The sequence below is a fragment of the Pholcus phalangioides genome, unplaced genomic scaffold, assembly GCF_987345545.1.
Source record: "Pholcus phalangioides strain wild (caught in Gottingen) unplaced genomic scaffold, Ppha-v1.0 ptg000003l_1, whole genome shotgun sequence".
In the NCBI taxonomy this organism is placed as follows: Eukaryota; Metazoa; Arthropoda; class Arachnida; order Araneae; family Pholcidae; genus Pholcus; species Pholcus phalangioides.
Genome location: NW_028301596.1, coordinates 55,537,644 through 55,563,905, shown reverse-complemented (window position 1 = coordinate 55,563,905; position 26,262 = coordinate 55,537,644). Strand labels below are relative to the sequence as shown.

Here is a 26,262-nt window from a genome sequence, read left to right as displayed (position 1 = left end):
ATATTCACATTTCTAAATATGATATTTAAAAAAAAATCGATAGCAGTATTATAAGACTTTTTTTTAATGTGCTCTTTACAGATTTCACAAGATAAAACTTTACAAAAATTTACCGTAAATACACAACTTTACAAAGTTTCTATATAACACAGCTCACTTATAAGCTTCTCTCTCACTGTTTTCGACAGTAATTTGACCATGTTCTCGATACCCTCCCCACTCTTTTTTGTCTCTCTCCCTGTTCATTCTATGTGGTTGTAAGAACCCAATTCACAGTATACGCGAAAGCGGCGAACCCCAGAAATATCACCACATTTGAGATTGCACTGCCTCCTGCCTGGCCTCCGTTTGCAGACCTGCCGCTACTTGATGAGCCAGAGTGATTTTGTTTCGACTGATCAGTATTTGCGGAATCAGCAGCTTTCTTATTCATCTCCGCAAGCCTTTGCTGGCATTCCTGTTGGAGCAAAGAGGAAATTAATTTGAAAACTGCATCCTGACAACAAAAACTAGTTCAATAACTGTGAATGAAAAAAAAAAAGAAAAGAATATATATACACGGTGATTATAAAAAAACTATCCCGACATATGGGCCCCTAACTATCATACCATTCACAGAAACTGAATGAAATTTTGACATATGCGCTCAAGTATGATATGGAAAACAACAGTGTCACTCTAACAGTTACGGTTACAGTGAGAAAATTTCGAAAATATCAAATGGCAACACCAAGTTTTTTGTATTGGAATGTGATCTACATTGTGAAAAACCCTAAATAGCGTTCGAACGGCAACTGTAGCATGAAAATCACCGGCGGTAGATAGGGTAAAAGTGAGGACAACCAATAAGGACAGAGAAGCAGCATAAAATAAAGCATTTTATTGTGTTTTCCACATGACCTTGTGGAGGACTAATCAGGATGGGATCTCAGCCGAAGAAACGGTGTGACGAATGAAACGAACATTAATGCTCTGCTGCACGGCAGTCCTTTTTACTTTTTCCTTGCCTAGCTCCGGGGATTTTCGTGCTACAGGTGCCATTCCAACGCTATTTAGTGTTTTTCAGTATGGAGATCGCATTCCAATACAAAAAACTTGGTGTTGCCATTTGATATTTTCGAAATTTTCTCACTGTAACCGTAACTGTTAGAGTGACACTGTTTTTTTCCATATCATTCTTGAGCGCATACCTCAAAATACCTTATGCCAAAATTTCATTCAGTTTCTGTGAATGGTATGATAGTTAGGGGCCCATATGTCAGGATAGTTTTGTTTATAATCACCCCGTATATACAATGCATAAAAAAGATCTTATCAGGGTTGATCAAATGATAACAGAACATTGTAATAATTTGGTTTATTTATTTTTTATCAGTGTGGCGAAATTTTGTGTAGAGGTGCAGCAAGATGCAACGATGGCAACCTGTACTGCAAAATGGGTTGCAGTACACTATTAGGTTGCAACCCACTACAAACTGCACTCTATTAGGTAGTCACATGGAATCATGTGATATGTGCTGGCAATTGGCCAACAGGCCATCGGTTGACTTTTCATTTGTGTCTGCGAAAGGTTTGCGAGTAAAGAGCAACACGATATTATTTGTTTTTTAGTGGGAGAAGGAGTTTGAGTTCACAAAATGCATTGACGAATGAAGGCAGTGTACAGTGAAAATTCACCGACTTGTGCACAAGCGTTTCCGCAATCTATGAATGATGCGCAACCTAGTCAAAGTCACCGGGACATCAGCAAGAAGGTGAAGTGCATTTCGGATCATTTCATGCTACCAATATAAAGAAACCCTGCGACAGGAAAGTGAGTGCACTTGTGCCAGTTCTGCACACGAGTTAATGATCATTCATAAGCTTGAATGAATGAGTGAATTACAGAGTAGTCAGAGAGAGAGCTTTTACACCTTCAATTCATTTGGTAACTCGCTCTCAGTCACTCGAATACATGAGGTGACAAACTGTTTTAGTTAATTTTTTCAGTGAATTGAAGAAAACATTTTTTTGTGTTGATATATCTTCCCTTTGATGAATTAGCATGGTAAATTTTTCTGGATATTGGAAGAAATATGGTATTCAGAAAACCATACTTACAAACACCAGTCCATAAACTGGAATATTTTATTTTTTCATGCTGTTTAGATCACAGCCAGGGTTGGAACCCTGTGACGAGTACAGTCGTGGTCGGCTGACGCTCGCTAGCGTGCACAGGATTTTTTTGGGGGGAGGGAGTTTACTGCGAAAATGCACCATAATCTAAGCTCAGGGGAGGGGGGACCCCACCACATATCCTGGTTCTCTGTTTTCTCTGACTTTGGTGCTGGGTCATTAAAGGTTTGTCTTTCCAGCTAAGATAGTTTTGATCTCGATGGGCCTCCTCCTTATTCTCATAGGCTCTACCACAAGCAGTAGTGAAGCTGACTCCCATTCATTAACATTCAATTTTTAAGCTCAGGACTGGCTGAAGTTTGTAACTCTGAGGGGCAAGAATGAGCTGATATTTCTTCTAAAAACAATCAGACCTCAGCATGTCACAGACTTCATTTCATCCAGAGAAATAATCAAAATCGAATTCCAGTTTCCAGCTTTGAATTTAGAATATAGTCGGCATATACAGCTTGCTAGCAAACGGGGTGTGGCATTTTACTGGTGAACCATTGATCCTAGAGGCATACTTCCAATTTAAAAAAGTTTCAAAATAACGTGTAGTACTCAGATATGTCATTCATGTTTAAAGGGGTTGTATAGTTACTACAATTTAAAAAAAATCAACTTTTTATACAGTACCCGTGCACCTCAAAACCCAATTAGAAAGTGGTTGCACTGCCTTTCCTGATGCCAAAAGAAATCCCATGTTTCTAAGTGTAATATCCACCGAGATATTTGAATTCGAAAAACGGAGGAAAGTTGGGAAAAACAGCTCTGAATGTGAAAAAGCCATTTTACCTTCACTTAACGATGTTTCTCCCAAAATTTCCCCATTTTTCAAATTTGAATATCTCTAAATATTGCACGTAGAGAAACACAGAATTTTTTATTTCATTTTATTTATTTATTTATTTTTGTTGGCATCAGAAGAGACAGGGCAAAAACTTTGTGTTTTGGGGCACAAGGGGACCATATAAAAAGTTATTTTATTTTAATAACCAATGCAACCCCTTAAAACACATATCTAAGTACTCATTATTCGTTATTTTGAAATTTTTCTAATTGGAAATATGCCTCTAGAATCAACGGTTCGCCAGTAAAATGCCATACCCTGTTAGCTATGCATCCTATGTTCGTATACAGTGATACCTAGACTAACAAAAATAATTTGTTCCAAAATCACATTCATTAGCTAAAATAATTTTCCTTAGGTTTCTATAGAGAATTGTTTAATTTATTGAAGGAACTTCCCAAAATTTCATGATCCCTATAAGAAATAGAAACCTGCCAATTCTGAGATAGACTTCACTATTAGAAAAAGGAGACTTTAAAGAGAAGATGAGAACATTAATACATCTTTTTATTTTATACTATGCGTGATATGCAGTCAGGTTCATGAGCCATAGTGAAAAAAAAGTATTAGAAGTATAGTGCTAAGTTCGGGTGGCCAACTTCTGACTGTTCAAGAGCCAACATAATGGTCAGCTGCAGCGTTGCGGGCCGCACCAGGGACACCACTCCGATGTATAAGCTGCACCAGTAAAATGACCCAGAAAACTTGCAGATTTGTTTGCCATAAGTAACATGGTAAAATACTGGAAATTCAGTCATTAAAATGTTACCCTGGCCCCCACTTCATTAACTTATACATGTGTTTATCTGGTTTACAGCTAGTAGATGCAATGCATAAAAAATTACTGTCTCTTTTGCAAATTAGTCTATTCATTTACATCCACAGTTCTAATTTTACAGGTATAAAACAATTTCTACACATTATTTGTAATTATATTTTCCTCACCCGATTTGGCATTTGCCAGGGTCACGTGATTTCAAAAATGACCATAACAAACTTTAAGAGCAATACATGTGTGTACGAAAAAGCAGTGTGATGAGAACATGGCTAATTACGATCATCACTAGAAATAATGTATGTATACTGCTTAGCAATTGCAAAGGAACAGTTATTTTTCGTCATACCTAACAATAGACATCCTTCAAAGAAATGAAACTTGGCACATTTTAATAGATAACCTGAAGTATTTTTATAATGCTAAATGAAACTGATATCACATGGCAAAAAAAAGAGCAAAAGAAAAAAGCAATTGTCCCTTACAGCAATTGTGAACAGTAACGAAAAGTGTTAGTTCTGCTGGAAGACAGGAGTTCTTAGGTATGAGGTGTGACCTCCACGGACATTGATGCACATTTGGCATCTGTTGTACATTCTGTCTACCAAATTGTTGAAGAGAGCTTGAGGGCTTCTGTCTCATTCATATTTATAGACAGTTCGAGTTCCTGTTATGTTCGAGGAGGGCTGCTTCATTGAACAATATGTCTACTGAGTGCATCTCAGGTGTGCTCAATGGAATTTAGATCTGGCAATTATGCAGGCCATGACGTGCGCTCAATATTGTCACTTGCTAGTGTGTTGGACACTTCATTTGTCATATGTGGATGGGCATTGTCATCCATGAACAGAAAGTCTGGACCAACTGTACCTGGGAAAGACAGCCATGACCCAGGAGAATGTTGGTGCAATGTTGGTGTGATTTTACAATACCTCCACCAAAGATATGAAGCTGAGTTTTGCCATTGTGCACAATACTCAAACACACTATTAATCTTTGGCCATAGTGATCAACTTCCTAGACATTCTGTTGATGGTAACAAATTCCCTGCTCTCTCCACCAGTAGCTGGTGTCCAGAGTCATAGTAGATGCTGAAGTGTGATTTGTCAGAGAACATGACTCTGGACCACTGTTGCTGTTCCCAAAGAATATGCTCATTACGCCACTGTAATCTTTTTTGATGATATGCTCATAGTGGAATGCATTTCACAGGCTTCCATGTATACAAGTAAACATTATTCAATTGCCTTGAAATTGTTCTTGCACATACACGAGTCCATTAGCAAGATCTGCAGCTATCTGGACAGAATTAGCGTTTGTTTCTTTTCGCCACCAGGCTAACACATCTATCCTCTTGAGGTGTGGTGATCCTCCTGGCAGATGTATTGCTCAAAAACATAACCCTTCTCGAACCATACAGGAACTCAAAATCGCCTTGGTAAGATAAAAATCCCTCAAGTTCTCAACAATTTAAGGGACAGCATACAGAACTGATGCAAAATGTGCATAAGTATATGCGAGGCGCTCATGTTTCATACTAAAGAACTCACATCTGTCCTTATTTTCAGCATAACAAGCACTTCCCAAAACTATTTACAATTGCCGTAGAAAACTTTTTTTTATACGTGGCGATATATGTTCCATTTGATAATAAATATACTTTAGGATATCTATTAAACCTGTGCTAAAATTTATTTCTTTGAAGGATGTCTATTATTAGATATTACGAAAAATATATATATACATACAAAAACACGATTAATAAAAACTTTCTAAAGGACATCTTTTATGGATTTATTCCATATGGAATTTGTGCCTGGGGTGGGGAATACGATACAAATATACAATGATTAAATAGCACTTACAATATAAGAGCGAGAGATAAATGAGTACTAACTAACAACAATATAACAGAATATCACACTAATTATAAGGCAAATCTATATATATAGAATTATATATATATAGATTATAATTTTATTATAATATGTGGCCACCCCTGTGCTATGTGATATAGTCAGCTCATTTCTCTCTCTCACACACATGCAGATGGAAAGATCAGTTCCTAGTATTGTTCAGACTGTTCAATTGAGTATTGAGCATCTCACTATGTCCTGAAACCATTAAAATCTAAGGCTTTTTTTAACGCATTTTCTCTTCGCTTAATCATTCATGTTATATGAAATAGCTGTGAAAATCTTTCTGAATGAGAAAGAGAGGTATATCAGGAAAGTGATTCTGAGGTGGAAATAAATTAATCTGGCTCGAGTGACATGACAACTAGGCCAACTCATTAGACTGTTGACAAGTGCATGCTCGCTCATTTTGGTTCGAACAACCCACAGTTTTCTTAAGAGTTGAATGGTGTCACTATCCCGAATGCGACTAGAATCACAGATTTAGGAATTCTCACTGACGAGCAGCTAAGGTTTTCTGAACATTGCTCACCGGTGGTCAAAAAAATCGAATAGAATGCTTGGTCTTTTTCAAAAAGGTCTTTTCGCGTTCTCCTAAAGTCATTCTTCCGCTTTTCCGAGGCTTAGTTAGTCCTGGACTGGAGTATGCTGTAAGGTTTTGGAGACCATACCTACAGAGGGACATCGACATGGTTGAAGGGGTGCAGAGAAGAGCTACACGTGTCGTCATTGGCACACGGGGCTTGAGTTATGAAGAGACACTTCATTTTTTGAATATATTTACATTGGATGAACGCAGGTGTCTGGGAGCGTCTGAATGTTACATTAGTCTAACATTTCCTGTTTCTTGGAATCGATTCCACAGCCTTGCAACAACACTTCTGGTGACTCCAACAGTGTCCGCGACACTACGTTGTGTTTGCCCGGATTCCAGTCTGCCTATAACATGCCATGGATTCCGGTAAATCACGTTGTTGAGACATCCTCAAGTCACCTTGTCTCAAAAAACAATACTGCGCAATCGAATTTCACAGTTACACCAGTAAAATAGACGTTTCTGCAACATCCCGATTTCTGCCCTTATCTCCTTTTTCTGGTTTTTGACGTCATGAACTTTGATTTGCATATGAAGTTTTCTTCTTCCGTTTCCTGCTAGGCTTTAAATTATGGATGATTCATTTTATGTTACTTATCGGTATACATCTTTGCGTAATTTTGTTAAAACCATGTGCTCCCCTAATTGTTTTGAGCAGTGTATATGACATCCATACTTATTATGGGCATCTTTATTTCAGCCACCTTGTTGGGCATTTTGCCTGTTATAGCATTGTATTTGTAACAGTGCTTCATTTCCAGCATTGGCAATTTTCTAGAAATTTCAGCAATAATTGGTAAGTTAGTTAACTTTCTGCCCTTCCCCGTATTTTTCTTGAGAAAATATGATCAATCAATTGGTCAGCTAGGACTGAGGGATTTTCTTCAAGGATTTTTCATTTTGGTTTATGTGAAGTACAATATGGGGAAAATTTATAGGATTTTTCTGTAATAATACGAAAAATATTAAGAATATGGTTTCTGACTGGAAAATTTTAATAGAACTAAATAGGCTGAAGTTTCCGGGTAGATTGGAAACATTGGCACCTATGTATATCTATACAAAGTAGTTATCGTTATTGATGGAATATATTTTGGTTCTGTATAATAATAATTCTAAAGGTGATCATGCCTCCATCAACTCATCGGGTGGAAAATAATTTTCACTGAGAAACTCTGGGTTACACTTGTAATGACTTATCACCAACCCAATATCGGTATTTCAGCACACTCTATTTATATTGTCCAACAGATTGATACCCAAAGCGAACATAAAATTATAATTATGAGAACAGCAACTTAACTTCATACAAAAAATGCTAAGAATAACAGCCATTTCAAAAAAATTTAAACTGGCATTAATTACAAGAACTCGTGACAGCATAATTGGTTTAAAAATTAAAAGACACATACCTCTACAAGATCAGGAAACAAATCGCAGAATGTTAAGTCTTTCAAATTGAATGACAAGCTCTTCAATGCCAACTGCCTCTTCTGGAAATTGAAAACATTTTGAATCAATTAGTGCCAATAAAATTTCAAATTGCTACAAATCAAGGGTCTGTCCAGACTTTTTTATAAGATCCTGTTTTTGCGAAAAAATATTCTGTATTTTTGTGAAAAGGGTAAATTTTGTGAAAAATAATTTCACAGGAAGCAAAATAATCAAATTAATTTATGATAAAGAAATGAAATGACTAATTTATGGTTTCATTAATTTGTATTTTGTGAAGTGTCCGCTTTTCAGATCCAGAATTTTTTTGGTCCGGGAAACTGACCCAAATTTTGGCTGGAAAGACCCCTGTGAATGGAATGTTGATTACCATGTTAGGCTGCACAAATTTAATAAACTCAGCCCTATAAAATATTATGTCATTACTTAAAAATACAGTAAAACCTGTCTAAAACAGAGAATATGAGACTGGAAACTGTCATGAATGGAATCAAAAGATATCCCCATTGAAGACCAGTGGTGAGTGTATGTTTCAGTCAAGTTTCATAACAGAAATATTTAAATAATTGTACAGTGTTTACAGATTCTCTCAACTTAAAACTGAATGGGTATAAAATAGGTAGTTTCATGGAGTTGCACTAATAAAACATTGAGATATAGTAGTTCATAATAAATGTGTGAATTTATGTAATGGTGCTTCTCTCTAAAACACTATTTCAACCATGATCCAATGTAACGGCAAACATATTATAATGCCAAAATTCGTTGGGTTCAACTGTACATATATTGGGTATATGTCCACCCCCCCCCCCCCAGAAGAAAAAGTTTAAACGACAGGCTTAAGACACCATGTTCAAGAGTTCACCCAATTTCCTCAAGTAATAATTTCAGGAGTTGTTCTTGTTAAAAGATACTCAAAACCTTCATAATCATCCAAGGATTCTGAAGCATGTTTAAAAGCAGCACACTGCTGACAGACTTGTACTGCTCTTTAGTAAGTCATCCTTTGACAGGCCTGGATTGATGTAACTGTAACTGGTAAATTTCGAAAATCAAAAATTTTGATCGAAAATTTGCCATTTGAAATTTTAATTTTTTTCTTTGCGAATAAATGGTGGGAGTAGTTCCACTCAGTGTTTTTTTTCCTTTGAAAAAATCGAAGTCGTCTTTAATGGGTTAACAGTGTGACCATTATAATATTTTGAGTGTTTTCACCTTATTTTTTTCACACTATATTCAACTCAGAATTTGAAAATTTTTGCGGTTCTTATCTTTTTATTTGTTTTGATAGTGTGCAGACATATAGAAAAAGAAAAAAATTGTCTTGATTTTTGCAATAGATCTTCATAAAATTTGGCTAATAAAATAATATCACAGATCACCTTTTCGAATTCTGGGGGGGAGGGGGGGTAGTCTAAGCACCTAATTGCAACATTTATATGCTGTATTAGTTATGGTATTCTGCTCAGATTTGTAAAAAAGAAATCACAAAAAACCAAACACAGAACAAAAAATATAACATACCTCATAATCTGTGGTGTCTATGCTTCCCAGGGTGGCGTTTTTCTCCAACTGAAATATAGAAAAAATACTCTTTATGAATGCAGGAGAGGTTCTTAGGTAATTCAAAAGCTCAAAAATTTAAAAGGAAATTTTATACACCTGGTATATATGGTGTAAATTAAAGTGTCGTGTGAGTGCAGTTCGTAACTTTAAACATTCAATACTTAAATTAAATTAAAGATACATACTTGGTGCTATATATTATAGTTACCTAAAATATATCTGAAGTATCTCACTTAAATATATCTGAGAACAACAAATTTCTTTTAAAAGAATCTTACTACGACGCAGGCAATTAAGTCAATCACAATCATTACCAATCACATTTTTGCTTAAATAACACAGAAATTGCCGCACCACAGCTTTATTTAACACAATATATCCAGAATCAACGAGACCAAAAGACATTTACAGTCAGAATTGTCACCTCCGACGCACCTGTATCCAAAATATTCTCATGACATTGTTTTTTAAATAATTAGACCTATATCATTATCACATTTCAATCATGTGCTTTCCTTTGTGAATCAGAGTTTCCCCATAGACAATGACGGAAGATGTGTTGAACTGAGAGTTGATAGCACACACACTTGCTCAGGCTTTTGAGGAATCAATGGCTCGGTGATCCATGATGTTCTTAAGTCAGCCACCTCGTTGGGCAATTTGCCTGTTGTGGCGTTGTATTTGTATTTGTATTAATAGGACACCCCCCCCCTTGTTTTACGTGCAAAGAATATGGTAATGAGCGTGATCCCATTTGCTTAATTGTTTATTATTACCAATTGGTTGTCTTTCATGGCCCCTTGGTAATTTTTTTTCTTTTCTCATATTGTTGTATTTGTATGATACAGTATGTTTGTTATAATGACCCCACATTATAACAACCAATAGGATAAGTCACAAACGTTTTCAAAGAACGACTGTCATATACGTTTTATTTTCGATATAACGACCCTCCCAATATAACATCTATTTTCAATGGGGCGAAGGGGGTCGTTATATCAAGTGTTGACTAATACCAAACTGTTTTTCTTTATTATTTTTGTTTCTGGCTAAGTGAGTGTCAGTTATTTCACCATGACGTGAATGTAGCTAATTTTGAAATGTAAATTGCATTGTCCTCATTTTTATAAGCCAAAGAGTAAATATTTGTGATGTTTTTCATTCAGTTGTGTCTTTAATTGCATAGAATTGTTGATCTGAAATCAGTAATATACTTCCTCAGCCATGATTCAAAATATGTTGTGGGTCTATGCTCATTTTTTGACTTCCAACAAAAGTTCCTCTCTTCTGAAGTGTGTACAGCTTTAACTACCCATCAGAAAATTATGAAATTTTAGAAACATCTCGATGAAGGAATGTGAAAAATTTTCAAAGCCTCTCTAAAAACCGAAAAACTGTGCATAGCTTTTCGTGTAAAAACACTGTATTCATAAAAGAGTTTCATCACCAAAGCATGTTCTTGTAAACTTCAAAACCTTTATTGAAGAAATGAGGATGTTTCTGTTAAGGACATGTCTGTTACATAAACTCTTGGAATTGCTAATTAATACATTTGTTAATACATAATCATAGGGAATGGTTATAATCTGTTTACCTGGATGATCTTTTGGTGGCAGGTGCTACAAAGACAGAACATTTATCCCATCTAGATCCAGTTCTGACCAGATTGAAAGATGCTGAAGCTAAAGTTGCCATCCCGTAAAAAAATGTCAGTTTCTCCAATCAGCTGTGGAATACTAGGACCATCGTGTGGATAAAGAAAGTTTGCATCTAGTTGCATCGAAGAGGGAAGTGAATGAGAAATCTGTCTCCTAAAGATGTGTAAGAGCTTAGATCTTTCCTTGGACTTATTACCTACTATTCCAAGTTCTTGTCAAACATGACAACTAGATTAGCATCACTTTACAAGCTCTTACAGTGACAGCAACCATGGAAGTGGACCAGTCAGGAGGAAAGGATGTTCCAAAGTGATAAAGGTGTGTTACAAAGTTCATCAGTTCTTGTGCCTGTGATGAGAAAAAGCCAGTTATCTTAGCATGCAATGCTAAGCTCTTACGAACTGGGTGCTGTGTTGTCTCATCATACAAAAGGAGGAGAAAGGACTATTGCGTTTGCTTCTAGATTCTTGCCTGTAGCTAGAAAGAACTATGGTCGAATTGAGCGAGAAACCTTTACTCTAGTCTTTGGGGTGAGCGCTTCATAAAGTATTTGTTGGTTTTTGTTTTTGTTTACACTTGTGATAGATCATTGACCTCCAGCTAGCGGCAGCATAGAAGTGGCCTAGCACCTGGGCTAGCCACAAAGAAGTGATGGGCTCACCCGAGCCAACAACTTGGAAGAAGTGGCGCAGCATCTAGGCTGGCCAAGACGCAATGGGCTCACCAGAGCCAACCAGCCAGTGCCCTAGAAGTGACCCAACACCAGGGCTGGCCATGGAGAAGTGACAGGCTCAGCAGAGCCATCAGGGCTGACTACACAGACTTCACACTGAAAAAAGACCTTGCAAATTAGAACTTTACAGATAGAAGACACGAACTGCTCCCCGATACGGGAATCGGTCGCGTGGCAGAACAATGTAAATAGGAATGCAGTGCCCTGTGGAAGCATATGTCACGTGGGCACAAAACATATCATAGGTGAAAATTGTATATATATTTCCATCAAAATAAATAAAGCATCCAGGGGATTTTTAGGATCGGGTCTTGGGTGGGGGTGCCCTTGACCGCTGCTCAGGTTTGTGGGCCCCTCCCTGTAGATGGCTGCCTGGGCGGGAAGGGGGGAGCTGCTGTTGTTGCTATAGAAGGAAGAAAACCCTGAAGACCAGGCTTCGCGCTTGCAGCTAGGGTCTTAGAGTCGGGGTGTCTGGAGGGGGCACCTTCTGGTTGTTATTCTGTGGGTGCCCCGGCCCCCTGATTCTCCCCAGCACGATCCAACCCACACGGGTAAAAGGCATATATCCCGGGAGGGACAGAGCCTGGGTTGTGTCTGGTATGACAGATCATTGACCTCTGCTCAATTTTTTGTCAGTCATTTTTCAGTTGGTAATATTCACAACATTGTTTAAATACCTTTGCATAGCCGCCAACTTTGGAGAATTAGAAAATGAGGGAGATTTTTGGGTGGATCTAAATTCTTCTGTACAAAAACTACACACACACAAACGTAAAAGGGATTTTTCAAAAACAAAGGAAGGATATTTTTCCCTTCGTAAAAACGTGACATTGTTCTAGCTATCATCAATTACTGCAAAGTTAAGTTATAGCTGAAAAGTTACCCATCTCTGAAATTAGAATCAGCAGAAATTGCCATTGGGTCAAAAAACGGGATCAACAAACTAAACAGGACGTACAGTCATTCAGGACATGGGTTATCTTGCTGATTTGATTGTGGAGAGATCAAATTTATGATGGCTGCTTGGCATATTTAGTCTTTTTTTAGCAATGAAGAAACATTTTATTTGATAGAATGAGAGTAATTTGCTTTAATCATGTGACACTATTTTGGGGAGAAAAAAATGAATAGAATTTCTGCGGTAACTTTTCTTCCCCAAAAGTAGGGATTCTTTTCAACCATTCCTTTGCCATAAACCTCAAGCAGTTTAGTCATGTTTGCAAAAGTTTGCAAGTAAACTACAATTTGCATAACTAGCATCCTCTGGTAGCAAATGTGGGAATCTATCTATTCTGCTATGAATTATACGGGGTGCATAGCTATATAACAACAAATTACTGACAAACTGTTGATCCTAGAATCATACTTCCAGTTAGAAAAAGTATCCAAATAATATGTAGACCTCAGATACGCCATTCATATTGCAAGGGGCCATATAGTTATTAAAATAAAAAATTAACCTTTTATACGGATATCCTGTGCTTAAAAACAAAATCATGAAGTTGTCCTGTCTCTCCTGAGGCCAACAACAAAATTCCATGTTTGATACCCATATAAAAAGTTAATTTTTATTTCAATAGCTATACAACCTATTGCAATATGTATGACGTATCTGAGGTCAACATGTTGTTTAAATATTTTTTCTATTTGGAAATATGTCTCTAGGATCAGTGGCCAGTAAATTTGTGTTACATGCTGTTAGCTATGCACCCTTTGTACACACTGCATTGTACATAAAAAACAGGATTATAAATAAAATATGGCCACACTATAAATGACACAGAACAAATCGTAGCATTAAAAATATTACCATGAAACTGAGTAATCCAGTGAGAATCGTGGAAACAGACCATGCTGGATTCCAACTATCAGGATGGAAATCACTGATGCTCAAGCACAACCTTACATTCACCTTGAACCGTCCATTGGGAGTGATAATGTAGATGCTCGGCGGTTTGAAAGGAAATTCGGTCGGGAAAACAAGTTTTCCATGGTACACACCACCTGTTACATATATGATGAATCAATCGCTGCGGAAAAATCTCAAAAAAATTTCATGTTTTTGAATAATCTATAATAATGTTCATGGGCAGCAATAGTGGCACAACTAAAAAACAAGTTATATAAATGAGTAAAGCTTTCCTTTTCGAAGAAATGACAAAACCATTCATGACAAGATATTTACTCTATTTGATGGTAAAATATTGAACTATTCAGTGCCACTGTTGCCACCTGGCAGTCGAGTGGTTAGGGGAGCTATTATCTCACTGTGCAGGTCTGGGTTAGAATCCTGGCTCAGGTATGGATGTCTACTAATACTAACTAATTTTCTGGACAGATCATGCTGATCCCTTAGGAATCCTCACGTATTCCTAAGGGATCAGCATGTTATTTAAAAAAAATTAAAATGCGCAATAACTCAAAAATAGCTATTTTTGAGTCGGGCAATATCATCCTGATAGTCTGTTTTTTGTATTGTGTACAAGAATATATATGTTTTCAATACAAATAATACAATTTTATTTTCAATATAGATCAAAGCTTGCTAAATTACCATGGCTACTAAAAAAACTGGCGTCTAATTATTATTTTTTTTGTGATTGCTGAATTCAATACTTTCAAAACGCAACACTTTCAAAATTCATGTCAGTGATAACACTATTGTGAGAAAGATAGATTACAGAATTTGAAAACTTGGAAAGGAATATGGATGCATGCGCATCCTTGACAATGTTACTCAATAATATATTAACAGATGACTTATTTTCTTCCTTAATGAAAGGAAGAAGTAACGCCAGGGCCGTCATAATGCATGGTCCCACCCAGGAGACCTCAGGTGCAGTGGGATTCAGAGCTCAGAAATGTTTTAAATCCTTGGGTGCTTTGCCCTACTTTTAAGTAGGAAATTCTGATTTATGAATCAATTCTAAGGGTGCTTGGACCAGTTCTGCAAAATACTTTTGGTTGCTTGAGCAATTGAAAGAATTTCCAATCAAAATCAACATTTTCTCCTTCACTATGAATTCAAATCTTTTGAGAAAAAGTAGGAGAGAGAAAATAAAATTTGTATATCTTTAGCTTTTTTGATTTCCCTGAGGGGTTAGTAGCACTTTTATCAGCTTTAAAAAACGTTAAGTTATTTATGTGTTTGGTGTATGGTCGGGAAATTTTGTATGATTTGGAAGTGATGTAATTGAATTTTAAAGAGTTACAATTGCAGAACTATCAGTTAAATCAAGATAACTGAATACTTTTCCAATTCCTTGATAAGGAATCACATGGTGTGAGTTTTGGACAGTCGATAATATCAAACCCTGCACATATTATCCAACTTTATGTTAATTTTTTGGTGACATGAATGATATTGTTTATGAACGAAAGGCTAACTAAACTTTAAAAAGCATTTTGCTGTGTGCAACAAATATGCTGTGGTAAATGTGATAAATCTGGTGATTATAAATATCCAGTTATTATTCATAATTGCCAAGCACTTTGGTAAGTTCGGTTAATTTTTCCCAAATTTATCACTTTTACTGGTGATTATGCATAATACTCAAGAATCGTTAGTAAATTTGTTAAATTTCCATAAATAAATCACTTTTATCAGTGATTATGCAATTTCCAAGCGTTGTAGACAAATTTAATAAGTACCAAAAAATTATCACATTTACCAGCCATTATGCATAATACCCAAGTGTTGTGTCATTGGTTAACATGATAATCATATGATATACCATACAAATAATTCATACATGCATTGTATCATATCCGGGTGTGATCGTAAAATTTGTTGTCATTATATCGGAGTCCGATTATATTCATCACATGTATTAGACTCGTTTGAATTTTTTTTCATATTTATCAAATTTACCAATTACACTAGGGTATTATGCATAATCAATCACAGACAGGCAATAAATTTCAAGTACTTATCAAATTTACAACAAAACTTGTGGCTGTCATGCATAATCACTGGTAAAAGGGATGTTTTCAGTATTTATCAAATTTGCCAATGATGCTTGGGTATTATGCACATTCGCCAGTAAAAGTGATAAATTTATCAAACTTTACCAAGACGATTGGTAAGTATGCCCAATAACCCATTATCACATTTACCGTAAGATACATGTTCAACACATACGCTACCATTAGAATACTACTGTTGCCATACTGACACAAGTAATACAGGCAATAATATCATTAACAATTGAAGTTCACACAAAAAAATTGACACGTTTTTAAGACAAAATTTTAATAGGTTGAAACGTTTCGGCTCTACAATGGAGAGCCGTCATCAGGACCTTGTGGTCAGAAATCACACAAGTGAATCGTTGAAGGGATGATGTTTACGTTTTGTTGTCCAGAGAGTTCTCCTTTGTATTTGCTGAGGCAGAGTAGTCTTTGGATGAGAATTGGGGCACCATCTGTTACAAAGTATTGAAAATTCTGTCTCAACTGAGGTAAATAAAGCCTGTCCAAGCTGATGAAATAGGTGCCATGTTCCTGCGAGGTTTTAGTGCGGGATGAACAAATGAATAAAATGCCAGATTGGGAGGATGAAAGGCATTCTGAGCTAAAAACTTGCAACAGTTAGCAAGCAGAACTGACATCATTAGCGGGTTTTATGGGATCTAAAAGGGGTTTAACTGGTCGTATCTGATTATTCTGCGTTTTGAAAGTTTGTTTTGGGGGTTATAAGATTATTTTTTGTTCTTTTTCAGAATTTGAAGGAAAAAGTGCCTAAAGAATCATTATCTTTTCATCCTCCCAATCAGAAACTTTTGACATTTTCTTCTTTTGTTCATTGCGCACTAAAACTTCTCGCAGTGATTCAGCCTCCCCGAGAATGAACTCAATATCCTTCGTGACATCGCTTTCAATCATGGTTTTTCACCTTTTCTCATCAACAAGATCCTCAAAAAAACTATCCTGATACGCACCACGAACTTGCTCCCAGCTGACTCAAAAATAGTTTTCTAATACTGTCATTCTTCCATTCGATTCTTCAAGTGTCGTGATTTCATCCATCTTAAAGAAATTTGACCTCCATACAATATTCCAGCCAACAAATAAACTCACTTTTTCTCAACTCAAAGATCCTAGCTCACCCTCCAAAGAATCTGATATCTACTTCATCCCATGCAAAAATTGCTAAAAAGTGGTATATTTGGCCAAACTAGGGGAAATCTTAACATTTGAGTTCTTGAACAGTGAAAGCATGTTGAGAAGGGACAGACAAATAGTTCAGCTATTGTCCAATTTTCACATAATTTTGATTTTGAGGAAAAAGTCTGTTTTCAAAAAGCAACACATAATTCTGAACTGAATTTTCTCGAGGGATACTTCATCAGAACTTGCCAGGATTTCCTCGTTAATGATGGAAGGAACATGGTACCTATTTTGTCAGCTTGGACAGGCTTTATTAACCTTAGTCGAGACAGAATTTTCAACACTTTGCAACAGATGGTGCCCAATTTACATCCAAAGACTACTCTGCCTCAGCAAATACAAAGGGGAACTCTCCGGATGACCAAACAAACATCATCCCTTCAACAACTCACTTGCGTGATTTCTGACAACTGATGATGACTCTCCATTGTATAGCTGAAACGCATTGACCAATTCAAATCTTTTGTCTTAAAAGAATGTCAATTTTTTTGTATAAATTAAAACCACATGCAAAGTTCTCATTTTTGTGATAAAATAATTGTGTGTGAAGTGTTTATTTCAGAAACCCCATAACTGACAAAAAATTCTAAAAAGAGTTAAGACTGGTTTCTTGTAGTTCATTGATTGATGCTTCGTTTGGAGCAGAACCCACTGAAAACAACATTTTGTATATGCATTTTTGCATATGCCCCATTTTGCCTCCTTGAAATATTTGTTTAGTGCAGAAACCCCACAAGCAATATCACTAATGGGATTACTGAGCTAAAAACTTAGGACTGACGTCATTAGCGGGTTTTATGGGATCTTAAAGGGGTTTAACTAGTCTTATCTGATTATTCTGCGTTTTGAAAGTTTGTTTTGGGGGTTCTACAGATTATTTTCCGTTCGTTGTTTTCAAAATTTTTTGATGAAATGTGAAAAAAGGAGCATTTGAAAGGAGAAAAGAATACATTTAAAATATCTGTGTATGGACAGTTTCTTCAGATATAGTTTACCTACAAAAGTAAAAGCCAAGACATTCATTAATGGCTTGACTATGTCAAGATATATTTTCCTTGAGAAAGACCACTTGCCCTCCTGAACTACCAACAACGAAAGCTTACCCTGCTTGAAAAATCCCAATCAACTAGAAAAAAAATCGATGATCTGCAAAAGTTTTCTGAATATATCATATTGGAGAGAGAAAACAAATCACTTAGATAAGAAGCCACAAAGGTATACGATATCATGGAAAGAATTAAATGTCTTAAATGGAAATGGGCTGGACATATTTCGAGACAACAGGATAACAGATGGACCACAAGAATTCTGGATTGGTACCCCTGTGGTGCTAAACATCAGAGGTGTCCCCAAGCAAGATGGATCGATGGGATCAGAAAAGTGGCTGGAGTTAACTGGATGGCTAAAGCATCAGACAGAGTAAAATGGAAAAATTTAGAGAAGACATTCATTCAGCAGTGGATTGAAAGTAATTTATAATGCTGAATTCTACAACATGATTTTGAGCTGGCCGAAATCTGAAGTTTAAATATGAGAAGATTCCGACCATGCAGAATAGGGAATATGATATTACATATAATTATTTCATTTCTACAAAATATGTGTAAATGCAAAATAAAATCCATTGTTAATTAAAAGTCAGCCTTTTAGTCGAGTTAGAAGGTTTTTCTCGAATATCTTAAAATTTGAAATTTGGTACTGATGGGATTTCTGAAATAAGCGCTTCAATCAAGAATGCAATCATATAACAAACGCCACTCCTTATACATCACATATTTTACAGTGGAGGCAAACAATGAATTGTGATGCAACAAATTTATTTTGAAAAGAAATATTGAATATTTAATACAAAAGTAAAAATGACCTTCGTATGGAGTGTCAGGAGGTCCCAAAACAGCATAATGCCTGCAAAAGAGGAAATAAAACATCAGATTTGCATGAAAATACACATCCCATTTCTTTCTTTCTGTAAGTTATGAAAATTGTTATCTGGAAACATTAACATCTTTTTAAATGACTCTTAGATTTCAGCTATTTTAAAGATGCTAAACATGTTTTCTGTACCGTATGATACCATCTATACAAGTGCAAGTTACACAAACGCATAAGAAATAAAACAAAGCCAATTGTCTCTTTGTTACATAAAGCCAAAAAGGAAAAACAGTTCAAATATCATAATCAAAAGAAAATGTTCTTACTGTATTAATATATACTCACACATCAGTCAAGGCATATCTTTGCTTTGAGACATCCGTCTCATTTCCAGTTTAAAAAATAAAAAATTCTACCCCCTTATGAGGCCATTCATTTAAACTCGTCAGATGCAGTTCAGAATCCAAACCAAATGTTTTTAATGGTAGACTGAACTGATGCAAGTGAATAGACCTTTAGTCAGCAGTATCTAGTATACTGAGAGAAATTAAGAATTACAGATTCCGGGTATTTCTTAAATACCTAGACTAATAATCTTCTGAATTTAATCTTGTCTATTCTCAGCATTTTATAATTGTTTCACTAATTATGTTTGCATAGATTGTGCTTTATGTTTTTGACTGCTAATCTTGATTTAGTATATATATCAAGATTTTTATTATCGAGTATTTATACTATGCAAAAATACATTTTTGGCTCATAAGAAATTTAGCTGGCAGCCAAATTTGTTCTGGATTTGTTGACAGCAACAAGTTTTCAGCACTGAAAACATGCATGATGCACTTTAGACATATCAACAGGAGCATAACATACTTAAAATCTTTTTTTTAAATTCTAGTTTTGATTTCAAACAGGATGGATTGAAAAAAATATATTCTTCAAAGGTTGAAAACTCAACTTATATATGTTACCGCCAGAAATTGGCCAATTCACGACAGGGGCTAGTCACTTCATGAATTGGCGAATTTCGGTAAATATCGGCCCAGACAGTTTGCGAAGTGGCCGGTAATCTATGGCCAAAGTCTGATAATAAAAGGCATGATTTCGGATCATTGTAAAGTTGGCATACTTTTCGTAATAATTATGTCTATGTTAGATGGCAAACTATCAAACTGCAGTCACGATGCGATAATCATTTTTTCCCCTGAAGTTTGGCAGAAAAAACGTATTTTTATATAACTATTATTATCATTTTTTCTCTCAAAGTTCACTCTTTTTCTCTCTCGTCACATGGAGCCAATTCAATACAGCTGCTATATATAGCAATGTATCACACATTGGCAATTTAAAAATAAAATAGATTTGTCTCCTACTGAACCGTCTTACATCTGCACATTGTGCTTCGGCCAGTGGCCAGCCCCATCGTGAATTGGCTGCACCTCAGACTTTAGCAGTATACATTCCAACAATATTGAATTTTAACATGAATTCGAAAAAAAAAACATACAAAGGTTTCAAAGCATCAAAACTCTGAAACACTCACCACTCAAGAATATTTGATTGCAGAGGATGTGCTTTCACGTATGGGACAGGATCTTTTATTATGCGCTGATAATCTTGCATCAATCTGGCCGTTGCCATGTTAAGACTTTTACGACTCATGCCTGGAAAAATAGATTCAAATGTAACTCTGCATTAATAAAAAATTGATGGGTGATGCATATGACGTACTTCAAATGCTGTATAAAACACTCGAGCTGATTCATGTTCTCTCTTGGTTAACATAATTAGTGATACAATTATTCAATAATTATACTTCATAGAAAAAACTGATGGCAGCACTACACATAACAAGCATTACACAGAAGCAAACTTCACGTCAGGTTTCAGTACACGTACATTCCAACATGTACCAATTCGTTAGAGGTTCCGCAGAGGAATATGGATGACGTACATGTGCGGTTTAGTAGTAGTAGTAGTGGTATATAAGGGGAAGATGAGTGTTAGACAAGATTTTTTTTGTAACATGAAAAATTACCCCTTCCATTCCCTCTTGAGAAAATCCTGCTTACGCCACTGAAAAGCAAACAGCATTTATACATGGGAGTCAAGATCATTGAAAATTTGTTGCTATAGAAATTTAACCATTTTAAAACTAACTTCAGCGATAATTACCTCAGCTCACTTTTTTTTTTTCAGTAGAAATAATTTTGGCTGATACTATTTAATGTTTTTCAAAAGTAATGTCTGTTTGCCTCTAATTAAACTCAATGTTACTTTCAGGAGATATTAACGCATTTTTTTTATTTTATTTTATACTTTCTCCACTGAAGCCATACAACGCAGAGCTTTTTTTTGTCTTGGCTAATGTCCTCAGTATAGGGCACCGTCCATTTGAATATACTTTTTTTACAGTTGGCAACTGTCTTTATACTACAATAGACAAGAAAAATTTTGCCAAAATGATATCGAAAATGTCTAGTATAATTTTAATGAAGTACCTATTCAATATGTCCACTGTGATCAGTAGTTTTCCACTTCATTCTTAAAATTATGTTCATGGCATATAGATGTAACCACATTACAATTGTTAGTGTGAGTCTTTCTAAACCAATCTCCTTTCCCCCCCCCCCCCCCCGAGCTACTGTGAGTGATTTCACCACTCTGTATAAAGGCCTGTTTACATGTGTTAAAGGATTATAAGTAATTAACTGAATTTTAATTCATCAAGCAAGAGCGGCTTAAATGAGGGTGCACCCAGGCAGCAGGTTGTAAGGCCTGCTGCTTAGGCTTTAGTTAGGCGAGGATTACACTATAAAAGTTTCAGAAAAGTTCTTTTACAAAAGTTGAAAAATACAAGCAATAAGCATATCAGTTACATTCACTAAGATGTAACCAATAGGCTTATTTTTTTTTCAAGTTTTATAAAAGACAGTTTATCAAGCTTTTATAGCGTAATCCCGGCCCGAGACACCAAAATTTTGTGTAAAACTTCCAATACTAAAAATTCACATGACCAGAAGTGGATTTATGGCTAATCTTGCTGTGGGCTACAAAAACATTGTCTGTCCTCCTCTTATCCTAGTCTAATTTTCTCAGTCATTTATTTCTCAAATTTGCCGGGCTGCAGCCAGCAGTCTGTATAAATACACCTATGTTTCTTACTTTTTTCATCACTCTTTCCCTATCACCTACCTGATCCCTTGTTCTTTAGTTTTTTTTGTTTTTTTTTGAGGACAGAGTGACATAGGTGTTCACATGCTTGCACACTCTATGTCATTCATTTGATCATTCACCAACCTAGTCTGTTGCTCTCTGGGAAGAGACATATTTATGTTTTTGAAAATTTTAGAGCTCTTTTTTCCCTTATATTAATTTTCTTGACTACTCATTTCTCAAATTTGCCACCATGAGCTATAGCAGGCTAAGTTCCTTTGTAAATATGCCTCTGCACATGACATCATGCTTTTGAGACATACCTTGCCGACACAGATGTTGAGGCAACTTAAGGGAAAAGACAGAACTTGGGACAGTAATATCAGAGTATGGGGTAAGTGCGTTTTGATACTGTAATCTAGTAATTTTCAAAGAATGGTCAAATGACGAAAAATTAAGAATTTAGCTTTTCACTTGACCGGTCCCAGCTTACAAGAAATTCCCTTTAAAAATAATATGCATGCACCAGTGAATATAGGCTCATACTATCCAATGATCATTCACTACTTGATCACTTATGTTGGGACAGATTTTAAAGCGCTTGATGACTTAAAATTCAGTCAACTACTTGATTACTTTAGCACATACAAACAGGCCTTAAAAGTGGTTCCACACTATGGTTATTTTCCAAGCTCTCAGGCCAAGTTGACGTGATGAAAGGTAAAAAATTTACTGTTTGCCAGAATATACAGAATAGCTATAGTATAGTATAGTATAATATTTTCTCTGCCGATTTTCTTTCTAGCCTGCTGGTGCTTCTCTTCCTAATCTGTGATGGTTGGCCATTTTTTTCTGTTGTTTTTTCTTCTGCAGGCAATTACTGTTTCGTATTTCTGTTTCATTTATTTTTTGCATACTAGCCATTATAATCCTGCAATCATGTTTTTTACTGAACCCAAAAGAGTTTTTTACCAAACCCAGAGAGCTTTTTCGCTCTAACCATAGGCTGGGTTTTTATCTATATTGCATAACAGACCAGGGTGTGCTGGATTATTGCTGGATTACTGGAAGTCAATTGAAAAAGCCTATTTAAATAAAATAAACTTCTACGCACAGACATACAGTGATATGTTTTCTCTTCAGTACTAGAAGTGAACCCACCTAAAAAAACATCAGATTATCGAGAGCCTACTGTAGATCAGAAGGGATGGATGTTTATGAGACCTGGGATTTTATTTTTTTCAATACTGCACTTGGTCTAGGATGTTTCCTACAACAATAGTTATTCAAACATTACACTTCACTCATACAGTTAGAAAAACCGATGGCAGCACTATAACAAGCATTACACAGAAACAAACATTATATTAGGTTCATAACACATACAGGGACAAAATTTTCTTCGACCATCTACTTATATATCTTTATTAAAACAGAGCTGCGGACTATGATCTGGTTAGACGGAGGTCTAAGATGTTATATTATTAATCTAATCCTCTATTTAGTCCTAGAATGTTTATTCACCTTTAGCATCATAACAAATTCGGGACATGATTTTAAACATGTCACAGAATTTTAGCTGTATGTTTACAAGCTGATTCAGGTTAGAAAACAGAGCCCTCTTAAGAACACGGGTCCCCGGGCTAAATGATTTTTCTGAGGCCCTACCACAAAAATTTACATGGATACTCCTCGAAAATTTCAACTATATCTCATTTTTTACAAGGCCCGGGTGGATCCATTTTTTAAGACGACTACTACTTAACCATACATGCACCTCATACACATTCCTCTACGGAATTTCTAACGAATTAGCAAATGCCGGAATGTGTGGCCCTAACATTTATATTGTCACGTTGCACTCGTTTTGTGTTCATGACGCCATCTGTCTTCCATTTTCTGAAGTAAAGATGGATACGATTGAATTTTTATGTTAGTATCGCGTTATAGGTCTACTTGTTCTCTGCAAAGAGACTTTTTCAAATGGAAGACCGGCTTTCTTCCCCCATTCTTTAAGGCTGCACTAATTGGACATTTATAGTCTTTATCAAAGTCTTTCACGCTTATTAATCTTCTCACCCTCTTAATTAGAAAAATTAGAAGCTGAATGTCAACCCATAGCATCCCATATTGTACATGTTGCTTCCACCACCCCACACATCCCTCCAGGGCCTATTACAGCAGTCCCTAAGGGGCGGTACCACTCATTTACATAAACAATGGTTAACATAATTGAAACAAGATAGATTTTGGTGGCGAAATTCATTTAAAATGAAAATACACTTGACGCTATAATTACGCGCACGGAGTTACAATATTCAACTCCTTTCATCTTGGAAAATTATACTAATGCAGTCCATACTTTAGGAGACTTAACTGAATTAATTCAAATTGAAACACATACGCTATTAACATGGAAAAATTAAAACATGACGTACTTGAACAGGTATTTTTTTCTATATTTTACTCGTAGCAAATGGACGACGAGGAATTTGGTTATTCTGATTTAGGATTAAATCTTTGAATCAAATATTTATCATTTCATCTCATCAATGAGTTATAAATTTTTTTTTAAATCCCAACTTCAAACTCGCCGAGAGGGAAGAAAAATACAAAAGCAAAGTTAAACCTTTCCCTTGGAATGAAAATCTGGGAATCAAGAGAAAATTTCTACAAAACAAACAAAGCCTTTACAACGGCTATCAGCTGGAAATTTTGTCGGGGGGGGGGAAGAGGCACAGCTGGTTGCTCTGAAGAAGCAGCTGACCATATTTCTTCGAGAAACACACGGTAAATCGATATTCAGCGCTGAAGAGAGTAATAGTTGGCTAAATATGGCTAAAATCATCGGAAAAAATCGCAGATGGTGAGAAATGAAGCTTTTCATTGCAATCTCATGAGACTTTTGGGATCAAGAACATGGCGATTTCCTCGCACTGAGCTATAAGTAAAGTATAAGTAGTATAAGTAAAGCTATAAGTTTACTCATGGCACCCACATCCTGTAGCGGGACCCCTAGGCTGGGATCTTTTGCGGGGCCCCTCGGTCAGACTTTTAACGGGCCCCTTCTGCAGTTAATTTATAGCATGAAAAAGTAAAAATATGATGATCACCGTCCCGGGCCCCAGGGCTAGAGCCCTGTCAGCCCCCACTATGTGGGGGCCATGAGTTTACTTATAGCTCAGGGCTGTGGTGGTCGAGTGGTTTTAGTGACGGACTCGCGATGCGAGGATCCGGGTTCGAACCCCACAGTGCTGGTCGGCTGAAGTTGGTTTTCTGTGGTTCTCAACTTCAAGGCGCAAATGCGAGCCGATCTCCCCGTTAAAAAGTCTCGCCACAGAGAGCAACAGTCCTACAACGATAAATCATTCAATCATAACACTTCACTCATAGTTAGAAAAACTGGTGGCAGATGGCAGCACTACACATAACAAGCATTACAGAGAAACAAAAAAAAACTTCACGTCAGGTTTCACTACACGTACACGCACATTCCCGCATATACCGATTCGTTGGGGGTTCCGCGGGGGGGCTGTATGTGTGGTGTAACAGTAGTAGGTAGGGCTCGGGGATGCATGATGTTCTTAAGTCAGCCTCCTCGTTGGGCAATTTGCCTGTTGTGGCGTTGTATTTGTATTTGCTTCCTCGGCAGCTCAGGAAAGATTGAAAAAACAAATATAAATGTAGAAATGAAAGTTTTTTTTTTTGAAGTTAAAGTTATCTATCTGCCTGTCCAAATATCTCAATTGCTGAGGATTTATTTCCATGTAATTTATGTGCCCTTGTTAATTTTTTTCAAAAACAACAATGAATTGATGCAATTAGATATTAAAAGGAAATAAGAGGACGTTCAAGTATTACGTCAGCAAAGTTTTTTGACCCCCCCCCCATCTCCTAACGCATATTGGGATCAACGTAAGCGGGGGGGGGGCGAATTACAAGCCCCCATATGCTACCCCCTATGATGAAAATTTTATATTTCTCATCTGAAAAATATTTGAAAAATTAAAATTTCGGGAGAAAATATCCTTATATGCATGTTATTATAATGAGTTTCTCTTAACTTCAATGCTAACTCAAAATTTCTCTAAAAAATTCAATGCGACCCACCCTGTAAGGGGTCATTAAACTATTACGTCAGCATCGATGGGGGGAGGGGGTTTCCGATTTGTTGAGTTTTGATGACAAGGGTAAGACGCCTTCTTATACAAGTATTAAGGGGTTCTAGACAAGGGGGAAAGGACGGGGCTTGGATGATAATTACGTCATCAACCACTTTTTATAAAAATATGAAATATTCTGAATGGCATCCTGGACTGTTGTTTGTGAGCACTTGAAATAACAATTTTCCTATATTGATGTC

General features: G+C 36.3%; 1 protein-coding gene across 1 annotated transcript; it reads right to left on the bottom strand.

Moving 5' to 3' along the window:
- Positions 1–48: 48 nt before the first annotated feature.
- LOC149088914 (ubiquitin-conjugating enzyme E2 J2-like) lies at positions 49–24,581 on the bottom strand. Its single transcript, XM_089250752.1, has 7 exons — positions 24,338–24,581; positions 20,287–20,407; positions 18,736–18,776; positions 13,513–13,706; positions 9,270–9,317; positions 7,706–7,786; positions 49–457 (listed from the first exon to the last, which is right to left on the bottom strand). Exons 2-7 carry the CDS (start codon positions 20,403–20,405, stop codon positions 248–250), a joined length of 693 nt encoding a protein of 230 aa, XP_089106878.1. The 5' UTR covers positions 20,406–20,407; positions 24,338–24,581; the 3' UTR covers positions 49–247.
- Positions 24,582–26,262: the final 1,681 nt, after the last annotated feature.

What these genes read in the sequence shown, in the direction of transcription:
- LOC149088914 (XM_089250752.1), bottom strand. Translation starts at nt 20,405, where the DNA reads ATGAGTCGTAAAAGTCTTAACATGGCAACGGCCAGATTGATGCAAGAT. An exon ending in TAGACACCACAGATTATGAG is followed by an intron (nt 7,787 to 9,269) that starts GTATGTTATATT and finishes TTCAATTTCCAG; the next exon opens with AAGAGGCAGTTGGCATTGAA. An exon ending in TGTTTCCTGATCTTGTAGAG is followed by an intron (nt 458 to 7,705) that starts GTATGTGTCTTT and finishes TTGCTCCAACAG; the next exon opens with GAATGCCAGCAAAGGCTTGC.